Genomic DNA, 25,643 nt, shown 5'->3' on the forward strand with positions numbered 1-25,643 from the left:
CATCCATCAGAGTCTGAAGTTAGTTGAGCTTGTAACTAGAGAAGACGGACATGTCAAACATGTGGGATTTCCCCACATATGTGCAGGGTGCTCTTTCAAAAACAGCACACTCTATATTAAGAGTGTGGTGGATGATGTTTTCAAAAGGCACCTACCATGTGCAGGAGTGCAATTCAGGCAGTCAACTCATGTTGTATCGATCAAAACTTTATTTTCAGCAGCAGATTATTGTTTGTGTTTGGGGTGTAGGCTCTGAACCTCATCACTCCTTGCAGATAAACTTTACAGAAATTAAGGAGTGATGACATCCTATCTCAAACCCCCTTCAGTCAGAGCCTGGAGGTGGATGCTGGGGAGGTGGTGTGGCTGAAAGGAGCACAGCACCGCCCCGTTGTGAAAATACTACTTTGGGAGGACGCTTGAACTAGCTCACAGGCATCGCACCATTAATGTATCAGTCTGCTTTTCTGCACTAAAATAGGGAGATTATCAGCTCAATGTGACCTTATTTCTAAGGCAAGGGGTGACTATTGTCTAAATTTGATATGTGAGGGTCCTTTTAACTAATATAAAGATACCTGCACTAGGTTTCACCAGCGTTGGCTAAGATTTAGCACTATGTCAAGCATGTTTTTGGTGTTAAGTCCCTTATCTTGCTGTGATTCGGCCACTGTTGTCATAGCTATGGTGCATTCTGCTGGACCATAAAAACACACATGGATCTGATCCAGCTCCATCCAAGAAACATTCTGATTTTATTGGCTCACATTTACTTTGGCTGCAAATAGCAGCAGAGGGTTTATTAATTACTAAACAATTGTTTTACTCTTGGCATTGCGTTAGCTCAAAGCAAACAAGCTGTCTTCTCTGGAAAAATGTGGTTATGTAAAAAAAGGTTTTCACAACACAAAAACACACACTCACACACTTCCTCCCTCCTCTTTGCCTTTTTCATCCTGCACTGAAAACCAAAAACATCTCCCTTATATGTGGGAGGACAGACAGCAGTGGATTCAAGACAAAAGCCAGGAGTCATTCTCAAAAAGACGAGGAGCCTCCATCACAACATTTGAACATCTTAGTTGATGTTAGTTGTCAGAGAGTCTTTACAGACATGCAGTCAACAACACCATTCAAAATGAATCCTCCACACAGATGGAAACGCTGCATCAACGTTCACACTGCCGGCTGAGGAGACAACCCTGCGCTGCTATTCTTGCAGAAAAAAAAAGTTCCACTATTCAAATGTGCCATTTTAAGTTGTTGCAGTTGAAACAGGTGAGTCATAAAGCTCGACTGAGCCAGGAGTCCCACTCTGCAGTCTGCAGGAAGCCTGTGATATGAAGGTGGGCGGCTGTCACACAATCACTTATTAATGGCTAGATTTGCCTCACTGCAGCAAAGTTTCTGCGGATGACACTGTTTCTCTGACAGTTTTTGCAGAAAGTGCAGCTACTTCATGTGACAAACTGAGGAACTGTTCGAGCTGCACTTTATTTCAGCTATCTGGGTCAACTATGAATCTTTATTAATAAGCCTGTTCTGACATCAAAAACCTGTGAAATGTGTGAAATTGTACTTCCATAATTCATACGTTCACATACTTTCATCACGTTTCTGTTCCTTTATAAGGCGATAGCTGCTGCGTGGAAGCATTCAGTTTATTTACGCATTTATCTCAGAGCTATTTCTAGCAATGAGGCAAAAAATAGCATGACCTTTCTCATGCAGTGATGTGTCATCGCTGGACCACCTAACACTTAGGTGGCCAGAGTTTCCAAAATTATGGATGCAGGTTATAAATAACAGCAGTAGTTATTGACTGAAGACAGCCGTGCATCCAGGCAACCTGAGGATACTAAAACTGGAAAATATAAAGCTGTGGTCAACTTATTGGAGCCGATTCAGAGCACGTTACTTATTTCACAGAGCTTTATTTTCTTAACCTACTAGGGTTTAAAAACAACGTGAGGGGAATTGTTCATGTCACTGTCACATGTTTATAAGAAGAAAGGTTGGAAGAAATACATTTCCCCTTCGTGCTGCGGTGCTTTCTGATGTAAAAACGATGTGAATGTCTTGTTGGTACTGTGGAAAATATGAGTAAACTCAGGGGAAACACAAGTGTAAAAGTGAGTGTGAAATCACAAAAGGTCATCTCAAACTTCTCTCCACACATTTGAAGATATGTGCTCTCAGAAGGTAGATAAATCTGCTCGATGGCTTCACAAAAATCATACTTTATGACCTGTTTTACCAAACCAGCGTCAGAAAGTGTTTGCAGAGTTTACATCAGAATATTATTTATGTGTATGAAGTAATTTTGATATGCTGCTTTTTACAGTTGGTCTTTGTCTAACTGCTGGTTAATATCCCAAACAAGAAAAAGGCCTTTGCTTTTAAAGACGGTCGATATCAGTCTCCTCTGACCTCCTTTAGCCTCTGCAGGTACAGGCTGTGATCTGTTTGACTGACAGGGAGACCGAATGTAAACAAACCTGCTCCGCTAACTGGGTCAAGGACAGATCATGTAATGTTTGCAGTGATACTGACAAACATGTGATACACTTCCAGCATCTAAAATGAAGTGGTAGCACCTACCTGTGTGTTGTTATTCAAGCTGTTTAAGCTCTGCTCATTGCTAGCTAGCCTGCAAAAACAACACTGGCCTGCACTTTTCTAAACATGCATTTGTTTGTTAGCTTGTTCAACAAGCTACAGAACTGTCATTCGATAAAGAAGTGATTACTCTATGTTGGGTTAGTTGTCTTTTGGAACCCTGAAAGATGTTGACTGATGATCCTTAGCAAGACGTATGAGCAATGGCACGCTGGTATCATCTCAGATAGGGCCTATCACTGCTACATCAGCTGCGTTAAGATATGAAAAATTACAATAAACGTACATAATATTCTTTTATTTGTTCATCAGGGCCCCTATACAGTGGAAAATATTGAGTTTAGCTCAGATATCTGACTGCTTTCGGTTGTGACATTTATTTTTCTGTATATTTTGCTGCTGAGCTAAAGACACTTTTTTTGGTGGTCCACCCACTTCATTGTTATGTATATTAAAAGCAATTCAAATTAACGTAAGTACAGCTTTGACGTATTTGGGATTCTTTCATCAAATGTATTCTTCTACTCTAAATATATTGCAGTACATTGACTCACTCTACTACATTCAATGATAACTGTACTTTCTCTGACATTATACAGTATATTAACTCAAAAATAAGGATACGTTATTATGGATAAAGACAGAAATTTAATGAGCTCATGTGAAATTCAAATTCTACAATATTGACATGTATACAGTATTACATGTTAAATAAAATAAAAATTGTAGCCTATATAATGCTGAAAATGTCTGTCTTGTGAGAAGTGTATTTATATCTTTTAGACTTTTAGCACACTTTGATTGGAGTACTTAAAGCTCCTGTGAGGAAGTTTCTGTTGTGGTGATTTTGGCACCCCCTGTGGACAAAATGGTACCTCGTATCTCTTCGTGTACATTTGTGTAATGACCAGCAGCACAGAGTGTCACTCATTCATTCCCATGGCAATAACTCAATTAAATAAGATGCACCAGTGATCTAATTAAGGTTGTCTACAATTACACCAATGTTAATTTATTTATTTGTATTTAAATTATAATTGCTGTTCACATTGGGCTCTGACTACTACTCTGAATATTATGTCATGTCTGTGGAGGTGGTTTTAATTGTAGTAATAAAAAATATGGGTTGATTGGATCCTTTTGTTGTGTGTCTCTGATGTACCTTTCATGTTGTTGTGTTTTTTAAGCTGTGCTGTACCACAAATTGCCTCTTGGAGGACATTCAAGTTTTTTAATCTAATCTAATCTAATCTAATCTAATCTAATCTAATCTAATCTACATGTGTTACTTATGTTTTCTGACGAAATATCTCATCCTGCTTAGATTTGTTGAGAAAAAAAAGTACAAAATAGGGGTTTGCGTCACCATGCTGTCATTTTTCTCATCTGACACCTACCCCCTGAAGGCAGTGACAGGCATTAAAAAAGTTACACTATATAAATTGTCTTATTTTTCTAATAGTCTTGTTTGCATTTGCATGTCAGAATGAGTTGTTAATGTTAATTTTAGCCTGTTTCAATGCCGTCTAAAAAAACTCCCTACAGGAGCTTTAAGTTATTTTCTAAAGTCAAATTTTGAATGCAATAACCTGTACAGAGTGTTTCAATTTTTACTCCTCGTGACGTCTTCCATCATTGGTTAATTGAAGATGAGGGGTTGTTTGGCGCCATAGAAGGTCACTGTAAGCCAACTGTTTTTTTTCTGCTTTCTCCCCAAAGGCACCGGTCCTGGTTACAGAGGGACCCACTATTGTGTCCCTGCTGCGGCTTTGTGCAGGGAAAGCCCAGTCGGTAGTGGCGGAGGGGCACAACGTGACCTGACAACAAGGAACCTCCGGGAAAACCGTCAGTCCTAAACTATGTGCACTGGAGAGGGAGGGTAGGGGGTGCTGGGGGGGAACGCGACAAGCGACATGCGTTTATTTTCCTCAATTAGCGCAAAGAGAAGAGTCTAAACACACACTGAACGTGATATAAAGAATGAGGGCATGCAGATTAATGCAGACGCTGAAACGTGAGGGTGACATTTCTGTATCAGGGTCGGGAGCGAGGAGTTGGAGGCGCTGTGGTTCGTCGTGAGCCTCCTTCTTCCAGGAGAAGACACCCGATGGCTGGGAGGCGGAGACGGGACCCCCGTTGACGTCAGTGGGCCTGTCTGTTTCCTGCAATAGAAAGTGAGAGAGAAGGTGAAGGGAGAAAACACAGAGCTGTATCCCCCCCTCCTCTTTACACTAAAAGGTGCGTTACAACCCTGCACCTGTGAGTATTAATAAATCCAGGTTGGGTGCGTTTGGTTTATTTTTCTGCGCATTTTCCAGCTAAAAGCGGAGCCGGAGCGGGGCTCTGCTCCACTCTGATATAGATCGGTGTCGGTAGCTGCTGCCTGAGAGTGTCGGACATGCTTTCAACACTGCGTGCCTTGTGTTTCTCCCTTGTTTAGCCTGTCGTGAACTTTCAAGGCTCTGTTTGAGTTCTGAAGAGGGGGGGAACAGGGCATTTTCTGGACTCCTGCAGCAAACCTTTCTCATTCTGGGGGAGGCAACTTGAGCTCACCGGTGCTCCCTTTTGCGCACAGCTCTTTGTTGCTTTTACGCACCACAGGTAAGCCCCGAGCTTTATTCGCTTTACCTCCACTGTGTTTCATGTGTTCACTGTCATCGCTTATGTTGGGATTCATTTGCATGTGTGTGACGGTGGTGTTGGATAAGGGGGAAGTGTCTCGGCACAGCAGAGCGCTGTTGCAGAGACAGTGAGGGGTTTTCCCTGGCTCCTCCCTCTCTCACAGGGCGTTCACGTGTTGCAACAGGCTCAAAAAAAATGCGCTATTCCCACGTATTGTTTTTGCTGACTTCATTGCATGCAGTTAAATCCTAACTCTTCCTCTTCTTACTGGCGTGCTTGTCAAGAATGCACCAGTTACATTTGGCGCACATCCCCCTCTGCAACGTGGACAGAAACATCCCTGCAGCATCACTTAAAATCATAATTGCTGATATTTAACTTATTAATCAGCAGTGTCACACACTCTCAGACGTCGCCAGTGCGTGGTTCTGCGTGAACAATGCGCCGCTGCTGCCTCGACTTTACATAATGCCTCCGGTTGATCCTCAGGTGTGATCGGAATCATCACTCATCAGTCACCTGCAAGTGCATGCCAGGCTGTCAGGGTTAGCGCATCGCGTAACGGCGCATGTTTGGCTCGTATCTATATTGTGTATGGGCCAGTATCGGGGTGTTTCCTCACACACACACATAAAGCACACACACAGACAAGCAGACAGGCTGGCAGACGGACTGACAAACACGCCAGAGGAAATGTGCACATCTCTCTCCTCCGCCTTTTCTGCGCCGTCGACCCTGCACCGAAATCAGATTGTGCATCACTGAGGGAGCCAGGTGAGGTGTGCATCTCAGCTCTATGTGTTTTTGCTGTTCTCTAATCTGATCTGTGTGTGTGAGTGTGTGTGTGTGTGTGTGTGTGTGTGTGTTTTATCATGCGACCCGGTGCAGTGCGAGTCTACACCAAAACGCACCGTGAGATGATGTCATTGCTCTAGCGCCACATGTACCAACTGTATGGAGGGGGGAAAAAATCATCATCCAGTTGTAGTAAGTGTTATGTAATATTGGTGAGGGGGGAAACAAAGGCTGGTTCCTGAAGGACTGCTGCTGCTCTCTGCACCGTGCATGGCTCGGCTGAGGTTGAGGAGTTGAAGGGAGATCATTTGGTTGATGCAAAGAGAAGGAAGCTTAAAAATCAGAGTTAAGGAGGTCTTTATTCATGGCTTTGTGGTTTTGTTCTCCATGCAGAGGTGAGCTTCTCTGGTGCACTTGTTTATGCACATCAGGCAGCTCTGTGGGTTTGACATCTCAGTAACATTTAACTTCACCACCCACCTTTTTGCTTCACAAAGCAACATTTGCATGAGACACATTAAGATGGTGATATGTTGTTTCACAAAAAGGGCATCGAAAGCGATCAGAGTGCAGACATTTCCCCTGTGGAGGTGGCTTCCCTGTTTCTGCAGTGACCGAAGTTCAACAGGGAGATTTCTCTGATAGTAACCTCTGTGTGGCCGCCCAGCTGGCCCGCGCGTTCATCGCAAGCACACACAGGACCTTATTGTTTGCATCGTTCGTCATCTGCACTGACATTCGTCAAAGTGAAGAGCGGGCGCCCTGTATCAGCCACTGACATGTCAATCAGACATTTCCCATAAACAGCGAGAGGATCCTCCACCTCTCTGTGCTTTGTTCCAGATCAGAGTGGCAGATAGCAGCTGCAGTAGAGGTTATATTGATACAGGGGGGACATATTCACACCTCCTCTCCTCCCTTTGACAGCAGGCAGCAGTCCGAACTGCACTGCACATTATTACAGAGGAGAGAAGAAGTCCAGCTGAGGCACCTGTTTGAGGAATAAACTAAATCAGAGACTCGGTCCTGGACTCTCAGACAGCTGCAGACGACTCAACACACTGCAAGGCCGGCATATTGATCTGCTTGACTTCATGTCCAGACTACAAAACATGACTGTATATGTGTGTGTTCTCTGTAGATGCACCAAGACTGTGGCTCAGGAGTCAACTCTAGATCCCAAGTTCTCCAAGATGCACCTGTGAACTGAGGGCGGGAAAGATGCCGCGCACCAAGCAGAACAACCCGAAGAATCTAAAAGGTAAGCTCTTTTGAAAGAAACTCACACACAAGTCTGTGTTCTCCTTTTCTCGTCTCTGCTTGTGGATTTGTTGTTTGAAGTCTCAAGAGGAACTGCTCAGGTGTCTCTACTGACAACAAGGCAATTATATCTCTTCATACTGTTGGTGTAAGGTATGTTTGTTTGGCTTAAGTAATATTTCCTTCAAGGTCCTCTTGGTGAGAATAGGTTGTTGCTTGTGTTAGCCCCAGTTCTTTTGTTGGCAGCTCGAGAATGAAAACCGGAGAATTCGTTCAGGTCTCAGAAAACATGTATTGTGGTCACATGTAAAGAAGTACAGTGCTGGTCTCAAAATGACAGAGCTCCCGCAGGAAATCAGCAAAATGAGCCCAGAATCATGGATTTCATAATCTTTTATAGAGATACATCTTGAAAGGCGTACAGGAAGTAAGCAGCCAACTCCTATTGGCCTGGAAGTTGGGTGTCGCGTACTTCAATCGATACTCATGTCTTCAGACAAGCTTTTCTGTTGTGCATTGTAACCAAAAAATGTGTGTGTATGTTGCTTCTCGGCCTGCAGCTGTCCTTGAAGCAGAGCTGATAACCACAAGTTTGTTCCTCCGTTATCGGCTGACAGTAACTACTTACATTTTGATGTGACATAATAAAATGAGGCCTTTACTGGCCATAACATCTCTATAAAGTTTATAACTATTTCTATAGGCAATAAGATATTATCAAATTAGTCAAATTAAGTCAAATTATCACATTTGCATCCTTCATAGTGGTGGTTTTTGCCTTGAAATGTTGTCTTTTATGATAGAAACTTCAGGCTACTTTGTTGACTTCTGTTGAAACCACGAGCGAATTGTGCGACTATGTTTGGCCTTACATGTAGCTTGTTTGTTTACACCACACATCCATAAACCTATGTCTCTATACCACTGACTGTACATCAACATGGACCTCTGTCTCCTCTCTCTGTTGACATTTTGTGCTAGTGTTCAAATTTGGAGTTAAAACATATGCAAAGGCGGAGTGATACAGAGAGTAAAAAGTCCCTGTGACGTTGTAGTCTATATCAGTACTCATTAGGTGCCCTCCTGGACTTGTCTGGGCATTACCCAGACAAGAAGCAAATGTCCATATGAAGTTAAACTGGACCTCAGCAGACCTCACCTTGCGTGCCCCCTTTTTTAAAAATCCTTGAAACATCTGAGTGAGGTGGAGATGTGTGAAGTGAACAGGTAACAGGCGTGGGTGTGTTGATGGTGAGGTTGATGTTGCACTCCCAGTTTCTCACACTTCTGTTCTTGTCCGTTTATTGCTTTTCAAACACGCTGAAGTGCCATCAACACTAAAATAGTCAGAGGTACAAATGAGTCCTCTTTAAGAAAGTTGAAAAGACAGTGAAGCAAGAAACTTCATTTTTTTTAAAAGTTATATCTTGGGGCTTTTTTGCCTTTTATTGAATAGGACAGCTGGAGAGAGACAGGAAATGTGGGGAGTAGAGAGTGGGAGGGGAAGACATGCAGTGAATGGTCGACTGGCTGGGAGTCGAACCGGCAACCTCTGCGACGAGGACTATAGCCTCTATACGTGGGACGCTTAGACCACTAGGCCACCAATGCCCCAATAAACTTCAATTTAAATGGATATTTCACTATTATTGAAATGGGGATTTTGTATATCTCTTGTACTTGTACTAGCCAAAACTGATGCGGCTCACCTCAGCCCCTGTCATGAGAAACTGCAGGGAGAAACAGCATGCAAGCTAGGCTACAGTTTTCTGCAGATGGGGTCAATTCTGCTATGTTAGCTAATTTTATTATTTTATTTCCTTGTCTGCAAATAGTGCTAAAAAAAAAGGGACTTTCTGGTGGCAAAGTGAAGTGCTGAAAAAATCCCAAGTAGAGCATGAACCTAAACCGAGAGGAGTGCGTGGGTTTGAGTTTCTCAAATTAGCTAAACTAGGTGGCAGAACAGGCCCCATCTGAAGTTAACTGTAGCCTAGCTTGCGTGCTGTTTCTCCAGGCAGTTTCTCATTAAAAGGGCTGTGCTGATCGGCATCCATTGTTGCTAATAGAATTACATATGACCATAGACTGTATAAAATATGGACGTAGTATCCGTGACGTCACCCATCTGTTCCTGAGAGCTGTTTTTGAAGCCAGTCGACGGCGGCAGCCTAATTGGAAATGCGGAACTCAACCAGGCAGAGTGTGACGTAGTGTGAGCCTCCTAGCCAACAGCTATGTGTTCCCGACCGGGAGTCACGTCAGTCATGTCCTTATTTGGGCAAAAACTTGTAATCTTAATATCTTCTGAATCGTGGAGTTAGAAAGAACCCCCCCTCCCCCCTACAGTGTGTGCCATTAGAGAGATTAGCTTCGTAGGGCCAAGCCATCTTTTGAACCAGGCTGTAAACATGTTTATTAATGCTGCAAAGATCGCCTTTTTACCATTCATGTCTATGTGGTTTCCAGTGTTTCTGCAGCTAGCCTCAAGCGGATTCTCGATGTATTGCAGTTTATAACACTTCCGCATGGGCTTCATAGATTGAGACCGGAGGTTGCTGCTTTCATATGACATGTTACTCATACAATCCCACTTCGAACTAAATGAAATTCCCCTTAAGGGCAGAAATTTGACAAGAAATTATTTTAAAAAATGTAATATCACCACATCCAACCACATTTTATTGATTAAAAATATTTTACATAAATATTGGTTTGATAAAACACATTGAAATTGCTTAAAATACATGTTCGTTTGACTGTCTAAATGAGCTAAACCTGAATGTGGCCACACTAGGAGTCAACGACGAAGAATTAGAATCAGTTTTAATGTCATGTATGAATTTGCACACACGTGGACTTGATTTGGTGTTGTGGTGAAAAACCATGGAAATGAAACGGAACGCAAGAAAACTTTGGTGCTTGATCTGTCAGGGAACTTCTGTTACATGAAATTAACAGTAAACATGAGAGAGTTTTGTGTCATGAAACATCTTCACAGTATGTTCAGGACTGTACAGTTAGTTTAATGTTGCTGTCAAACATGTTTATCTTCACTCATGACATAAACACATTAAGATTTCTCACTGCAACTTCCAGCCCATCCTATATTTAATCTCTGTGTTCGTTTTATTTCATTTAGAGTCTGTTTTTCTCCCGAGCTCTCCTGTGACGTAATGCTGGCTCCTGTTTGTCTTTGTATGCATGGGTAACATTCAGCAGCGTCTGTGGCTGCATTGTTAGTTTTTGATCTTGGATCACTGGCTCTGTTTATGTCACGTCTGCTGTAATCAATATGGAACATGATTCATGTATTCAAATAGTATTGGTGTACGTGTTCATCACCATGCTGGAAGATATCGTTACCTTTAAGGAAAACAAGGTTTTAACTGAAGTCCGAGTATGAGGCAGCATATTGAAGCTGCAGCGTCTCCCATGTTAACACAGAGCACCAACTGGCTTTCAGAATTTTGTGTTCTGTTGATAATTGACAGATTTACATGTCAACAGACGTTTGCAGTTCACAGATCTCTGATTTTGCAGCGTTACATGCTGGGTGTGAAAATGTGCATCACTGCAGTCAATCCTCAGCACACTTCTTCATGTGTGTGAGCAGTGAGCCTCAATTCCTCTGTTTATTCAGCATATAAACACTTCCTGTGCTCTTTTTTCATCATTCAGCTTACTTGGCCAAACAACATAAATAATTAAGTTTGAGAACAGTACATTTCATCGCCCAACAGAGGACGATAGAAACGACGGCCAAATGATACTTGATTCTATTTTTAATGGTGACTGTTCCCTTGTTCCTCGCTGTGCAGACGACAGGCTGCAGCTGCTGCAGGGAGGGGGATTTTTGTTTGCTTGTGGGTAAAAATCCAGGACTGGAAACAGTTTAATAAACGGGGATTTGATCAGGATGGAAGATTTCTGGACTCGGTTTATTTGTCTGTGAAGCATTTTTGTAAATATATTAAAACAGGAAAAGATTAAAAGCACAGGTCATCTGCAGTCCTCTATATGAAGAATTGTTTACTCTGTGAAATAAATGAATGCGTAGTGAGCAACTTAAAAGATGCACAGAAGACACTTCATAAATAGCTGCTACATATTACTCAAATTAGTCCACAACCACAGACAGACTATAAGACAACAAGGACCTAAAAAAAACAACAACACAGGCTGAAAGAAATTTCATTTATTAACTTTTTTTTGGTTGTATTTGTGTTAATGTATACAATTTGAGTCTTTTCATATTTGTTTTTCCATCGGTTTGTAATAATATAATCTATCTTTGTCTCTTTGAGGTTGTTTTGTATCCTTTTGCTTGTTTTCTTTTGTTTTTGTCTCTTTGTGGTTGTTTATTTTTGTGTTTTTTTGTATCTTTGAAGTTGTTTCATGTCTCTTTTCACTATTTCTCTGTCTTCCAAGTTGTTTTTTGTTTTTTTGTTTTGTTTTGTTTTGCATCTTTTCTTTTATTATTCATCTCTTTGTAGTCTAAATGATGTCGTCCTGTGTTTCTTTACCTGTTGTTTTTCTGTAATTGTTTAAGTTTTGTGTCTTTTGTGCTTGTTTTGCACCTCCTCGTTGTTAATAAGTGTGTATTTGTAGTCTTTATTTTCCCCCCTCTCTTTTGTGGTTTAACCTTACCTTCCTTTGTGTGTTTGTGTTTGTGTTTTTTTAAGTTGTCTTGCGTCATTGGTTGTTGTTTCACACCATTTTGTGTCTCTGCTTTTAGTGTCTGTTAATGGATGTTTTGTGTGTATGTGTTTGAGGTTGTGTGTTTGTGTTGTGTATCCTTGGGTATTCTGTGTCTGTGTGTGGCTGAATTGTGTCCTTGAGGTTGGTTTTATCTGTCAATGTTTGTGCCTTTGTATCATGTTGTGTCAGATTTTGTTGACTCTTCATCATTGCCGGGCATCTTCTTGGATGTTTTGCAGTTTTGGGTTATTTAGAGATTGCATGTTGTTGTTATGTTTTATTTTCTGAAGCTGTTTTGTGTAGTTTCAGTGTCTGTGGTTATTTTGCACTGTAATGCTTTCAGTCTGTCTCTTTGGACTCATATGTCTCTCTTAGTATCATGTTTTGTGTCTCTTTGTAGTTTCTTGCATTCTTTTGTGGCCGTCCCTTTCTGAGCTGTGATTTTTTTTAGCGGACACGCTCAACATTTTTCGTTACAGAAAGATCTTTTCTGTGTTGGTTATTTTAGTAGATACTTAAATTTGAATAAGAATTAGTTTCACTTTTCCTGAAATGCATCACTTGTTTTTTTGGCGGTGTGTAATTGAACTTGATGTGACTCGCAGTATCCGGTTCTGGAGAAGTTTCTCAGAGTCCTGTAGGGAGTACCCGTTTCACTTCCTCATCATCTGACAACTTGTTGAGACATTTGTTTGGCTTCTTGTTTTTTCGCCGCCTGACCCAGTTCATCACCTCTGCACTCAAGGCTTTCCCTTCATCAGACAGGAAGCGATAATTGCGCTGCACGCTGTCACATGTTTGGACTCTGCTGTGGAGAATCTGTTAAATGCAGGGAGCTCAGAGAAATAAAAAAAAAAGCAGCCTCAAACTGCCCTGAAGACATCTCATCATGACGCTTAAAAAGACTCTCAGCTTGGAGCTAAATGAGCAGTAAACACACTGCTTTCTTTGCTTGAAAACAGAGCAGGAGGTAATCTTGGCAAAGATGCAGAGCTGGTGTTTATTCAGTATGTATAGATTTGGGAAACCTCTGTCCTGCCTCAGAGACTTGCGGTAGTCTCACTTGGGTAAAAGGACACAGTAGATCACATTCTCCTTTGCTCCAGAAATGTCACGTTCCACACTTTTTCCCGTCAGAGGACGCAGACACATAACTGTTTTATCTCTGTTACCCGTCTTGGCTGCACTTTCCACATCTATCAGGTGAATTTAAGGCGCTCTTGCTGGCTCATGTCAGAGGGCACGAGTCCAAGCCTGCTGTCTATAAATCAACACTCTGAGCTGAAGATGAAACTTTACATGATTCATCATCAGTTGTTTTTGAAGTGAAAATGTCACGACTGCTGGTGTACAGTTCTGCTTTCATTAAAGCCGTAACTCCAGAAACAGCGTGGCCTTTATTTAATTCAGCAATTAACCATCCTTTGTCGGCAGTTCTAGTAATAATGTCAGATAAAACAGGCCAGCAGTAAATCCTGACTTTAAGAAGCCCGTAATGATCGGTTTCTGTTGGCACTCTGACGCAGAGCTGATAAATCTTTATAGAAAATAAAAGTTAAAAAAAATTGTTATTACTTTGACAAGTTCAGAGTTTCAATTCAAACTCTTGTTTGGGGATGTATAATTATATGACAGCAGCAAATTAATATTTAAAACATCTCTTTTTTTATGTTTATAGTTTTATTTTGAAAATCTTTTTTGCTTCCTTTCTCTTTAAAGCAACAGACTTCCTGACCCTCTCCTGTCACACCTTTATTAAATTAATTAATTAATAAATTTTTATGTCATTTATTTATTCACTTTTATTTTATTTATTTGTATTATTTATTATTATATTCATGTATTTATTCATATGTAATTAATTCATTTACTTTTATTTTATTTATTTATAATTATATTTATTTATTTAAAGGGACAGTGCATGTTAATGAACATTTCAGCATAGGATCCATGTGAATATGCCAGAGTTATGCATGAGGCTAATTTTCATCTGTTTTCCATTATGCCAAACAGAGTTCATAACAAGTAACAAATACAGAGCAATAACAACAGATGGAAACAATACATCATGATAGTGATCTGTTTTTGGGGAATAAAGAACTACAATACCCCAAAAGCTGCTGCTTGCACACACACTACATGGATACTTGCACTACAGATATATAATACTCATTTTGCAAGAATTTAAAGTAAAAATAGATTCTTTACAAACACCAAAAAGAAGCAAAACAGTGGCAAAAAGAACAAACAGCCACAAAGTAACAAAGACAACAACAATCCAGCTGCAAACAGATGAATAAAAACACAAAGTAAACACAAAATACCAAAAAACAACCAGAAAGAAACAAAGAGAAACAGAACAGAACAGAACAAGCTCAGAAATCTCTCTATCATGCAGGCAGTTGACTCCAAATGTTCACCTGCCACCGCCAACATTAGCCCGCATTCAGCAGGTGGCAGGTGCTCATTTCACTCTCTGACTGGAAACATTAATTTTTCTGACAGAAACTTTAATAAGACGATGGAAAACCTCACACGAGCAGCTGAGACCAGGAGCTAAGTGTGAAGCTGCAGATATGAACCAGGAGAACAGATCAGAGCAGGGTGTGTGATTATAACGTAATTTAGTCAAATTAAGCCAACATGTTGGGTTGAGTGAGTGCTGACCATAAGCATGAAAAAAGGGGCTTCTAGTGAGCCACATGACACAATCACAACCAGGTCCATTAGCAACAGCCTGATCAGCATTTGTCCTTTTAAAGACAAGTTCAGAAGACGTCTGTGATCACAGTTAAAGAGTATAGGAGTGACTGAGTCTCATTGCATGTCAATCAATCAATCAATCTTTATTTATATAGCACCAAATCACAACAAATGTTATCCCAAGACTCTTTACAAACAGAGCAGGTGTAGAGCACTTTGCAGTATATAGCAAGTTATAGCAGCAAAGACAAACTTCCTTTAACAGGCAGAAACCTCCAGCAGGACCAGACTCATGTTTGACACACATCTGCTGAGAGCGAGTTGGGGCTAGAAAGAGGGATAGAGGAAATTAAGAGAGAGAGAGTAATGATAGTGGTGAGACGGATGTTAGTAGATGTAGCCGCAGGAGTCTGGCACGTCCACAGCAGCAGGAAGTCTATGGCAGTGACTCAGAGGAACCTACGAGACAAGGGAGCTCAGGGACTCCAGAAAGGTCTATGGTTAGTAACTTTAATGGGACAGGTAGAGTTTAAGTGAGTGATAGGCAGAGAGAGGGGAGAGAGGGGATCCCAGTTCCCCCAGCAATCAAAGCCTAGAGCAGCATAACAGAGAGCTGGTCCAAGCCTGAGCCAGTCCTAACTATAAGCTTTATCAAATAGGAAAGTTTAAAGCCTACTCTTAAAAGTAGAGGGTGTCTGCGTCCCGGACCCTGTCTTCTTTATCTCTTTTGTAGAGAACAATTAAAACTGCTTTCTCAATTTGGACAATTCCGATTTCCTGAAACCATCTTTTTATTTTATTTTATTTTTTTTACATCAAACAGCACACAAAGGTTTTGTTTATATAATTTTTGGATGAAAAATGATTTACATTGTTGCATGGATGGGATTTAAACTACAGCTTTGAAGAAATACTGTCACAAAAATCCCTTTCCTCCATCCTCCTTTCATCCACGAAACAACTAATCAAAATGACAGGATGGAGATGTTGTTAACTTATTTTAGCAAGTAAAAAAATTGTGAAAATTTCAACGATTTTGAAGTAATTGAAAACCACTCGTGAAGCCTCTGATGGCTCCTTCCTCTCCATGTCTCTGTGCTTTATACCATCACACAGAATGTCTTGACCTAGTGAAGCTAATCCACCCTCAGGCAGCAGACAGCCTGGTTAAACCGTGTTTGTTGTTATGAGTTGTTTGAGCGGTTTACCTGGCAATGAATGGCATTCATTTTGGGGGCGGGGCTTGTGAAGGAACATTGAGTACGGCCATACCTATCTTTATTATGACAGGTGTTTTTGTTGTCTCACTGCATTGTTCCTGACAGTGTGTGTCATCATTCTTCTGTTTGTGTTTCAGTTGTAGCTGTTTCGTCTCTCTGCAGTTGTTTTAGTTTTAGTTTTGTGTCTTTTTGTGCATCTGTCAGTGTCTCTTTGTGCTTCTTGTGTGTCTTTTTTATGTTTTGCATGCCTCTGTAGTTCTTTTTTTGTCTTTTTTTGTATTTAATTTTTCTCTTTTCTCCAGAATCACAAACAAAGGGCGCAGAGTAGAAGAAGCTTTAACTCTCTTCTCATTTCTGATAAATCTTCTGAGCTTCTCTTGCAGCTTTCTTGGCTGTATTTGCGTCTGAATCATGAAAAAGCATAAAACATAGTAAATTCAGTAACAGAGGGACGGTGTGCTGTTCTGAGCTGCATTATTTTCTGATCCATTTTTCCCTCTGAGACGTACGCCGTGGAAAAAAAAAACCCTGCTCACAGGTGCTCAATGAATCATTTACCCTCCAGGGACAGCCGAGAGATTCATTCATGGAACTCGACAGATTAACAAAATAAAGGTTACCTGGGAGCAGTGCAGGAGCGATCAAAGGTTTCACTCACTTAACCCTTTATTTCACCACTCTCTCTCTTTTAATGCAGAAAATACTCAGATATCCAACCCTGCCTCAGGCTTGTTAATGTATACTTTGTCTGAGTGTGTGTTCTAGGAATGATCCTATGACGCAGTTTGCGGTCAACAATGCAGGAAGTTGGGAGCTGGTGTCCCCCCTCCTCGCAGTCTTTGTTTACTTTTCTCAAACAGCTGGTCTCTAAGCAGCTGAGGGGGAGACACAGTGGTTTCCCCTTCAGACAGACGCGCTCGCTCTCTGAGGACATCTGCAGAAACACACAACACACTCACTGCTGCCAGGAACACGGAGGAATATCAAATGTTTGCGTTCCTTTAGGTGTCGAGTACTTTAAAGTCCTGCAGCTTTTTCTCTTACTCCTAAATTCAGATCAATTATTGAACCTGACTTCAAGTGTTTGATAGTTTTACTGACTTCATACTTAATAAACCAGTTATTTAATTAAGATCTATTAAGGGTTTTTAAATGCTGGTGTTTTGTTATAAATTTAACAACTCAACTGTTTATACGATTGCATTTGAAAAAATCATCGGATTGGACTTCTGGATTTAATAATGGTGCAAAAAAACAGGAGAATGTCCGATTCAGCTCTACGTATGCTGCAAATGAACACTCTGACTAGTTCTGAAGTTATCTTACACAACTTTACTCGACTTGTGGACAGCTTAGCAAACCTTCTACTGATTTAAGGCCATCCGGTTGATACATTAACATATCCTGTGGCATATTTTCCCTTTAATTAGTTTGTGCTCAAGCTAAATGGAAACATGCCTTATATTGTAGCATTACTACTCCTACTAGAACTAACAATAATAATAATACATTTTTATTTATGGGAACCTTTTAAGACACTGAAGGTCACTTTACTAATGCAAGAACAATAAAACAGACTTCATGTAAGAGAAGACTGTGTGATAAATGCAATAAAATGCACATGTGATGTGTTTACAGTGAATATGCAGTTCTAATAAGGTGGGTTGTAAGGCGGGATTTGAAACGGTGAAGAGAGTTTGAGTTACGTATGGTTTGTGGTAGAAAAATTGGTAGTCAATTCCCTTGCTACGCCAATGACCCCCAGCTCTATCCGTCTAACAGAGGGTCACTATGCTTTAATGTCTGCTAAACTTGGTGCAAGACAGACGGCCATGTTTGCTGATGAAAACTCTGGGTGGAATCAGTATAATGAAAGATAAACTAAATACAATTCATGCTACATAAGGAACATTCAAGAACATTAATTTATCTGTCAAACATTTTCTTAAATTCAGGACTAAAGAAGTATAGAAATAAAAAAAGCAAACATATTATTTAAATCTGAATGAAATGTTAAGATAAGATAAGATACACTGTATTTGTCCCACGTTGGGGGAAATTTCTTTTGTTACAGCAGCTTACAACACGGGACAGGGGAATACAACAATGTACTAACATAGTTAAAAAATATAATAACAGTAATAATAGCAATGACAAGGGTAAAATAGAATAAAATAAAATAAAAATAAAATAAAATAAATAGAATAGAATAAAAATAGAATAAAATAGAATAAAATAAAATAAAGTTAAAATAAAATAAAATAAAATATGGCAACTATTACAGATATATACACACTATGTACACTTCTATCTGATAAATAGATAAGGTAAGTTATTGCACGATAAAAATTGCACCAGGTTATTTAAACAAACATACACAGTATGAAGAACAGTGCGTTGACATGTTGACAAAGTTACTTGTTGCTTTTACACAACAATTTTTAAAAAGCAGAAAAGTGACTTATTTGATGTGCGGCTGGCCTCAGGGTTTAAGCGTGTGCCCCTTGTACAGAGGCTGTATTTGTCAATGCAGTGGTTGGTGGTTCAACTCTCGACCACAGGCCTTTGCTGCATGTCTTCCCCCATCCCCTACATTTCCTATCTCTCTTCAGCGGTCCTATCAATAAAATAAAATATGCCCCCCCCCCCCCCTAAAAAAAGAAGGAAACATTCACTTTTCCTTGAAAGCTCTTGTGAGAAACTATTTGTTTGTGTTGCTTTTGGCAGCCCCTGTGGACAAAGCGGTACATCTTATCTCTTGTCCTGCATGTTGTGTTTTCTGGAATAAAAATCATCCCATTGAGCTTTCTTTTAACCCACCATAACTCACTGTTTTAATCTTTTATCCACACAAAAACCCTTCAAGGGATCGGTATTGCAAATTAGTCATGGCTATAAACACTTTGATACTTTCATGGGTGGCCGTTCTCAGTTTGTTATATATATCCCTAAGAAATAACCATGAATAAACAACCCTCAAATGTATCACTTGTTGGGGATCTTTGCCGTGGAATATGTAAAGAAAGGCTGTTCTGGTAGTGTGCTGTAACTCACCGACACCAGCTCTGCAGCAGCATTTTCAAGCATTGATAACATAATTTAGGAATGAATCCATCTTTATGGTTAAGGTCTCCTTTTCTTTTGTTGGTCATAAAAAAGCATCAGCATTCATTTCACTCTGTTTCCTAACTCGTAAAAAAATCCTCACCTGAGTTGAGAATTCATTTTCAGTCACTGTGGTGCAGCACTCTGAGGGATTCGATGCCTGCAGTCTTTAGCTGCAACAGAAAGAGATTACCTCTATTCCAAACCCGATCTTTAAGAAACAAGTTTATTAACCTGTAAAGTTTAATGCGCTCTTCAGCGTTCACTACCTCTGTAAGCATTCAATGTCTGTTATCGTCTTCCTCCACAAAGCACCTTCAGTTGTGATTCTGATGTTCGTCATGCGTCTCTGTGGCATTCGGTCTTCCTCTCGTGTCCGCCCTTCAGTGCCCCTGAAAATGCCTGGACTTGTTAGCAGCACCCGTGTTTATAGAACTGACTCTGCATTCCTCGCCTCTTATAAAAAAAGGCTCTTCGCACCAGAGCCCGACAGGTCTGGTTCCCTGCTTTAACGGAGATCACGCTGTGAGATAAATCGTGAACAACTGCAGTGAAAAGGGGGCTGCATTTAACAAGGTGGAAAATGTTTACCCCATAAAGCCAAAGCAGGGAGACGGAGACGGAGTTTCCCATCCCTGCAGCAGGCCTCACTGTGCTGACAGTGATGTTTAAACACAGGTATAAAGTTTGTGTGCTTTATTACATTGACCCAGTGCCTTATTCATGTTTATAAGTGTAATTTGTAAGGGTTTTATTGTGCTTATTAAAGCAGGTGCTGAATTGTCCACATGAGCCAGAACTGAGCGGTTCAGTTCCTGCCTTTTTAAGCTTCACGTTGTTTTTTCTCCGACTCAATAATTTGCAACAAACTGACAGCAACAGTTTTCTGTTAATGATAAACTGTCCTCAGCGCTCCCTGTGGTTAAATATCCAGGGTCAGAATAAACTGCAGCAGCGACCTGCGCCGTCACTGAGCTGATGTTTGTTGATTTAAAGCTTTTAGAGATCTTTTTCTGGCAAGCGAGCTTCTCTTAGCCATCAGAGTGAAGGTCAGAGAGGTTTGAGATGCCTCTTCTGTCTCTGGCCTCATTTTTAACCTGCACTGAAGTTCCTCCTTAAATCTCTTTTAATCCCACCGTCAGCCCAGGGTCAGAGTCTTCTGTTTACTGACGCTGCTTTGAATCTGTGGAAAGCAGAATGTAAATCTTAAGGCCTCCTCTATCTCCATTTTCTACACCTCTAACACTCAAACTGAACAAGGTTAGTTTTATTAATAAATCATGTGTTTCTAAAAATTTATTATGAAACACCTCCACTTTGAAATACATCAAAATGCTATTCACCATATTTAAATGTGTGTGTATGATGCCTGTGTGTGACAAAATTCTACGCTAGAGAAATCCATAATTATACTCAAGGTTTTATTGGATCGTCTGTCACCCTGGAAAACATCAAGTGATGCGTAGAGAAGGGGAAGCCTGCCAACTGTAATCTTCAAGGATAATTCAAAGAAATAAGTCACATAGTTTAACCCTAAGTGCAGTGGAACTGAAACCCAATGTTTGACGCATTCCCATTAGCTTGAAACTAGTTAGAAATGGTGGCTCATAAACATAAAAAACAACTCACAATGCAACACTGCTTCATGACGAGTTGTTTTTTGTTTATATTTTATTTAGAAACCCTCACCACAATAGAGACAGAAGCTCTTTTTACATCAGCATACACCACAACAAGGTCAAATTGTGTGTGATTCCCTCAGCTTTATGGTGTAGTTGAAGCATGAGGGGGTGACATGTAAAAGAATAATGCAATCTTAATTTGCACACACACTCAGACACACTCATATTCACATAACTTGTTGATGCTGCTAGCGTTTACAGTGGCGCCGCTTTGCCTCTGTTAATACCTCTGATGCCAGCTCTGTGGCAGAAAGACTTCACCCTACTGCTACCTATGTTTGGATGATGTTTACATTTTGGTGTGAAGGAGTGAAATGGAAGGGAAAATGAGCTTATATCCCAAAATCAAGAAGTCTTTTATTTCAATAACAGGTTAACTCGCTTCCATTGTTGTTTCTAAGCTAATTAGCCTGTTTTAAATTTTAATTTTTTCGGGGGCTTTTTGCCTTTATTTGATTGGACAGCTTTAGAGAGACAGGACACTTTAGGAGAGAGAGGAGGATAACATTCACCAAATCATGTCAGCACTTGGAATGGTTCCTATAACCATTGCACCCAGGGCTGTACCCTCTATGTGGAGCGTCTGCTCTACCACTAAGCTAAACCAGCACCACATCTAGCCTAGCTGTGACAGCTCCTGTGTCTCCTAGCAAAACTTGCTATGGCAAATAAATCCAAAGAAACAGAAACTGTCTTAAGTTGAAACTTCAGAATTTACCTCAGAAGTTAGAAAATGGTTTTCGTTAACTAAAGGCTGATTTATACATCTGCGTTGAATCAACGGCGTACCCTACGCCGGGGGTCCGCGTAGCTCCCGTACCTACGCCGAGGCCTACGCACGTAGCTGACGTGCACCTCCTCCAAAATATAACTCCCCGTAGAGCCGACGCGGAACGCAAGCTCTGTGATTGGTCCGCTCGGCGGCTTTGTCTTTCCCGCATTTACAACACTTCCGGGATCCCGGACATCGGCCGCACATCGGCCGTGTATTTCATCTCCTCCTCTCTATTCTTCATGTAATCATGTCTGTATGATAAACAGCAACATGTATCAGCTGTAGATTAACATAACAAGCTCTGAAACTCTGTGGAAAAGTAAACAGAGATCGTAGCGGGACCGGAAGCAGGCGGCCGGCTATCAGAGAGACCGCACTGCCCTCAGGCGTTTCGGCGGAGAATTGCTGCGCGACACAGACACACCGACGCACAAGTATGTGGGGCTCATGTCCGCGTCAGCCCCTGCTGCGTAGGGGAGACGCAGAAGTATAAATCAGCCTTAACTCTACCTGCAGCTATTACATTAAGATGAAAGACAAAAAGTAAACAAAGGTAGCTTGAAGTAAAGCGAATAGTTCCTCGTGTCTATCAATGCTTTTTTTTAGCCAAAACAGAGACATTTTTTAACAGTGGTGGTTGTATGACAATGAATGTGAGCCAACAAACCTATGTATTTTGTTCTGTTTTGATAAAAAATTCTGGCAGCTAAATTACGTGTCATGTAAAAACAGGGTGGATATTTTTTTTTTTTTTTTTGGTATCTCAATCTTTGTCTCTTTTATCCACTACTTACAAACTAGCTTCCACTTTCCAATTGTAAGATGGTTAGCTTAGCCTGTTGGCATCTATGTCTAACAGCCAAGCTCGCTGTGTAAAATATACCCACAAAGGGAGTACCAACTTAGATGCTGTTTACACAAAGATGTCCAAAACTAATTTTAAACCAAGTTAAAAAGTCTAAATGTTGTAACAGCTGCGGCGTATTGACGGTTTAGATATCTGGCTGAGTAAGATGAGTAGAATTTATTGAGGTCACCGGCTTGTCTGTTTTTTTGCTTATATAAAACTCAGGGAGGTGCAGAGAAAGAGTTAACATGCTGGCCCGGCTGAATGGATTTTTACATGTTGTGTCATGCTCAGGCAGCCAAACCAGTGTTTCCGTACAGTCCCTTCAAATTACAGTGTGTGAACGCTTCAAGATTCACACAAAGGGAACTTCTCTCCCGGAGGCGGGAATAAAGCAAGGTTTTAGCAACAGTAACTACAACAAGGCAGGGAAGTCTAGTGGTTACCTCGGAGCTGCTTTCACTTTGACACAGAGGCAGAGCTGGGACAGGGAGGGAGGAATTTTAATGGCCCTGCAGTGTTTTGTGTGAATGAAATTGAATATGTGCTCATTTTGCCATCCTGCTATGTGGGTTAATGTCTATTCCTTGTTTCATATGAAGGAAAAACAGCTTCTGCTTTAGTCCTTTTCACAGACCGCTGGCTTCAAAGGCAGAGACATCAACCCAGTGTGCAAATATATATTTATTAAGACAGAAAATGTGATTATAAGAGGCCTGTTTGTGTGAGCTGTTAATTGTGAGGTGCATTTCACAAAATTGAGTGTTTTTCATCACCTCAGGCCGTCTGCTAAGTGCAGGGCGGTCGCTTAATGACAAATCTGCCCTCAGGGTCGACTGCACCGTGGAGGTGAAGAGAGGAGCCGCCCCAACACCTGCTCACATCTGGTTCTGAGGAAACACATTTATGAGTCGGCTAATTTGTGAGGATTTCAGCTGGCAGCTTGTTGGTGTAATCACGACTTCAGGATTTGTTTTATTGTTTCATTTCTATTGAAGTTGAGTCACAGATTGGTCAGAAATCAAACACCCGGTCAAACATTTGGACATTTAATTCACACGAATACATGAATACTGGAATTAAAACCTGTTGGTAACAAAGAAACAACATACTGTTTATTATTCATCTTGTGCTACAACACTTAGGAGAGCATGTATAGTGAATGGGTGGTTATGCAAATTGTTGTTTTGGGGTTTTGACCAATCAGAATCAAGTATGCTTCTTTTCTTCCATAACTTTGAGTTTTACCCTCTTACCTATAAATTAATTCACAGAGAATTACTCACTCATTGATTGATGGTAGAAATAACAACTTGCTGCAGCCCTAGTGGCAACATGCATGTTCTCTTTGACCTGAAGGCGTGTCGTCAGATCTTCTTTAAGAGAAGTTTGAATTGTGTTGCTCTCCAAGACGTGTTTTTGTGAGAAAGATGTTTCTCTGACGAACAAAAAATAAGATTTGACATTTTCTGAGCTCCAGACACTACACTGAAATATCTTTCAATCCTCAAGGGGATGTTTTATTACTGATCCTAAAGGTCAACAAGTGGAGACTTAATGAAAATATAAACTATTTTTTAATCTAAATCCTCTTTTTTAATTTTTACATTTCAGCTCCTGTGCAGGGAACTCCAATCTACACTGAATTCACACTGAACATCTCATTCTCACATTCACCCCTGAGAATATAACCCCTCCCCAAATTGGCGGTCTAACTGAGCTGCAGGATTTCAGGTCCCTCCCTCTGCATAAGTGCTGCGATTAAACATTACACCTCACCACTTCCCCAGTATCCACCTGCAGGCGCTGACTAGTGGGTTTAAGATATTATCTCGTCACGCATTCATTTTCTAAATCTTCAAGGAGTGATGAGGTCAGAGCAGGGACGCCAGAACAAACAAATGTTCTGCTGCTGCAATAAAGCTATCAGACACGTCATCTTCATTTGATACGTGACACTTCTAACTGTAGATTATCTTTGAAATACACTATGAAACAAGAACAAGAGGCATTATAAAACACAACCTCATTTCATTTTGATAGTAAGGGAACACAATTTGATTCAAATTAAAGACAGATGATAAGAAACTGAAGTTCAAAACTAAAAAGCAAATTTTTTTTTTCATAATAACATGACTGAACCCTCCTAAAAAACCCTGAGCAGCATCCGGGGACATTATTAATATTTGATTATGTGGTTATTGATGAGTACATTGACGTAAGCTTTTCTCTTTGGCCATATTTTTCAACTGCTCACTAAATTTTATGAAATAATTTTACTATGAAACAGTACAGTGACATTAATTAATTCTTCCTCTGCTGTAGCTTCTCTCCCACCCACCTCTCACTCTGTTTACTGCTGCACTCTCAGTTTGAATGTCTGTCAAACTCTGCCTGTTTGTTAGACGCTGGTGACTAATATGGGAGTCAACAGCGTCCGCCCGCGTGTGCAGAAAAGGTCGTGCATGTGTGTTTTGTGCTCTGTGTGTGCATATATTTATGGTTGTGTGTGCACTTTCTCATTGTGCTGGAGCGACGCTGTGTGGAGGCTTTTTTGTGACTTTAATGATGAAAGAATCTCCTTTTCACACATGCACTGCAAAATTTCCATTCGTAGTCCAAGTGAGGTGCGTGTGTGAGTACTTTTGCTTTCACCGTCACTGCTCTACTGTTAACGAAATCTCGCCACCCACTCGACCATTTACGTCCGACCCCCTGCAGACGTGTGACCCAACTGTTTACAGCCTCCTGTGTGCGTCCTGGGCTTCACCTTGTGCCCGCTGCCCAAGCAGTCAAACTATTTGGTTTAAACTTTTCAAACTAAAGCGTTACTGAAGGCCTCAGACTGGCCGAGCTAAATTGGAGCTAACGAACACTGACCTCCACAATCACACACGCACACACACAAACAAGCACTTTCCCCCTCCGCAGGTGCGCTCTCGCAGCCTGACGAGCTACTTCCTGGAAACTTTGTTGAGCAGCATTGATGTTGGCAACTCAGAAAGGTGAGCGGGACTTGATGAGGGGAAAAAAGCAGGGCGGGGGCCGGCAGGATTTGCCTCTGCTGGCGTCAGCACAGAGACCCAGAATAGTGGAAGAAATTCTCTCTGCGGTGGCGAAACAGGACCGACGCAGGGACTGGATGTCACATTATTCTGAGATGTGACACTTTAGGGGAGGGGGGACGGAGAGCTGCTCCTATTCATGCTGAGGGTGTATGTCATCTGCAGAGAAATGCCCCAACAGAACCTGCCTCTGTTACACACGGCCTGCTGATTTTCAGGGGGTGCTTTTTTTTAGATTGTGGGGAAAATGTG

General features: G+C 41.0%; 1 protein-coding gene across 4 annotated transcripts in view; it reads left to right on the plus strand.

Annotated features, from left to right (window-relative positions):
- Positions 1–4,695: 4,695 nt before the first annotated feature.
- hivep1 (HIVEP zinc finger 1) overlaps positions 4,696–25,643 on the plus strand; it is a 67,529-nt gene continuing 46,581 nt past the window's right edge. The window contains exons 1-3 of one of the 4 annotated variants that reach the window (XM_034704535.1): positions 4,841–4,857; positions 5,060–5,220; positions 7,178–7,297. In XM_034704535.1, the coding sequence (XP_034560426.1) occupies positions 7,258–7,297 (40 nt within the window). In that variant the 5' untranslated portion in view covers positions 4,841–4,857; positions 5,060–5,220; positions 7,178–7,257. Of the gene's footprint in view, positions 5,221–5,638; positions 6,016–6,128; positions 6,229–7,177; positions 7,298–25,643 lie in introns of those variants that run through there. The other 3 variants (XM_034704537.1, XM_034704538.1, XM_034704536.1) reach the window with 3 other exon arrangements.

The sequence above is a fragment of the Notolabrus celidotus genome, chromosome 16, assembly GCF_009762535.1.
Source record: "Notolabrus celidotus isolate fNotCel1 chromosome 16, fNotCel1.pri, whole genome shotgun sequence".
NCBI classification, from domain to species: Eukaryota; Metazoa; Chordata; class Actinopteri; order Labriformes; family Labridae; genus Notolabrus; species Notolabrus celidotus.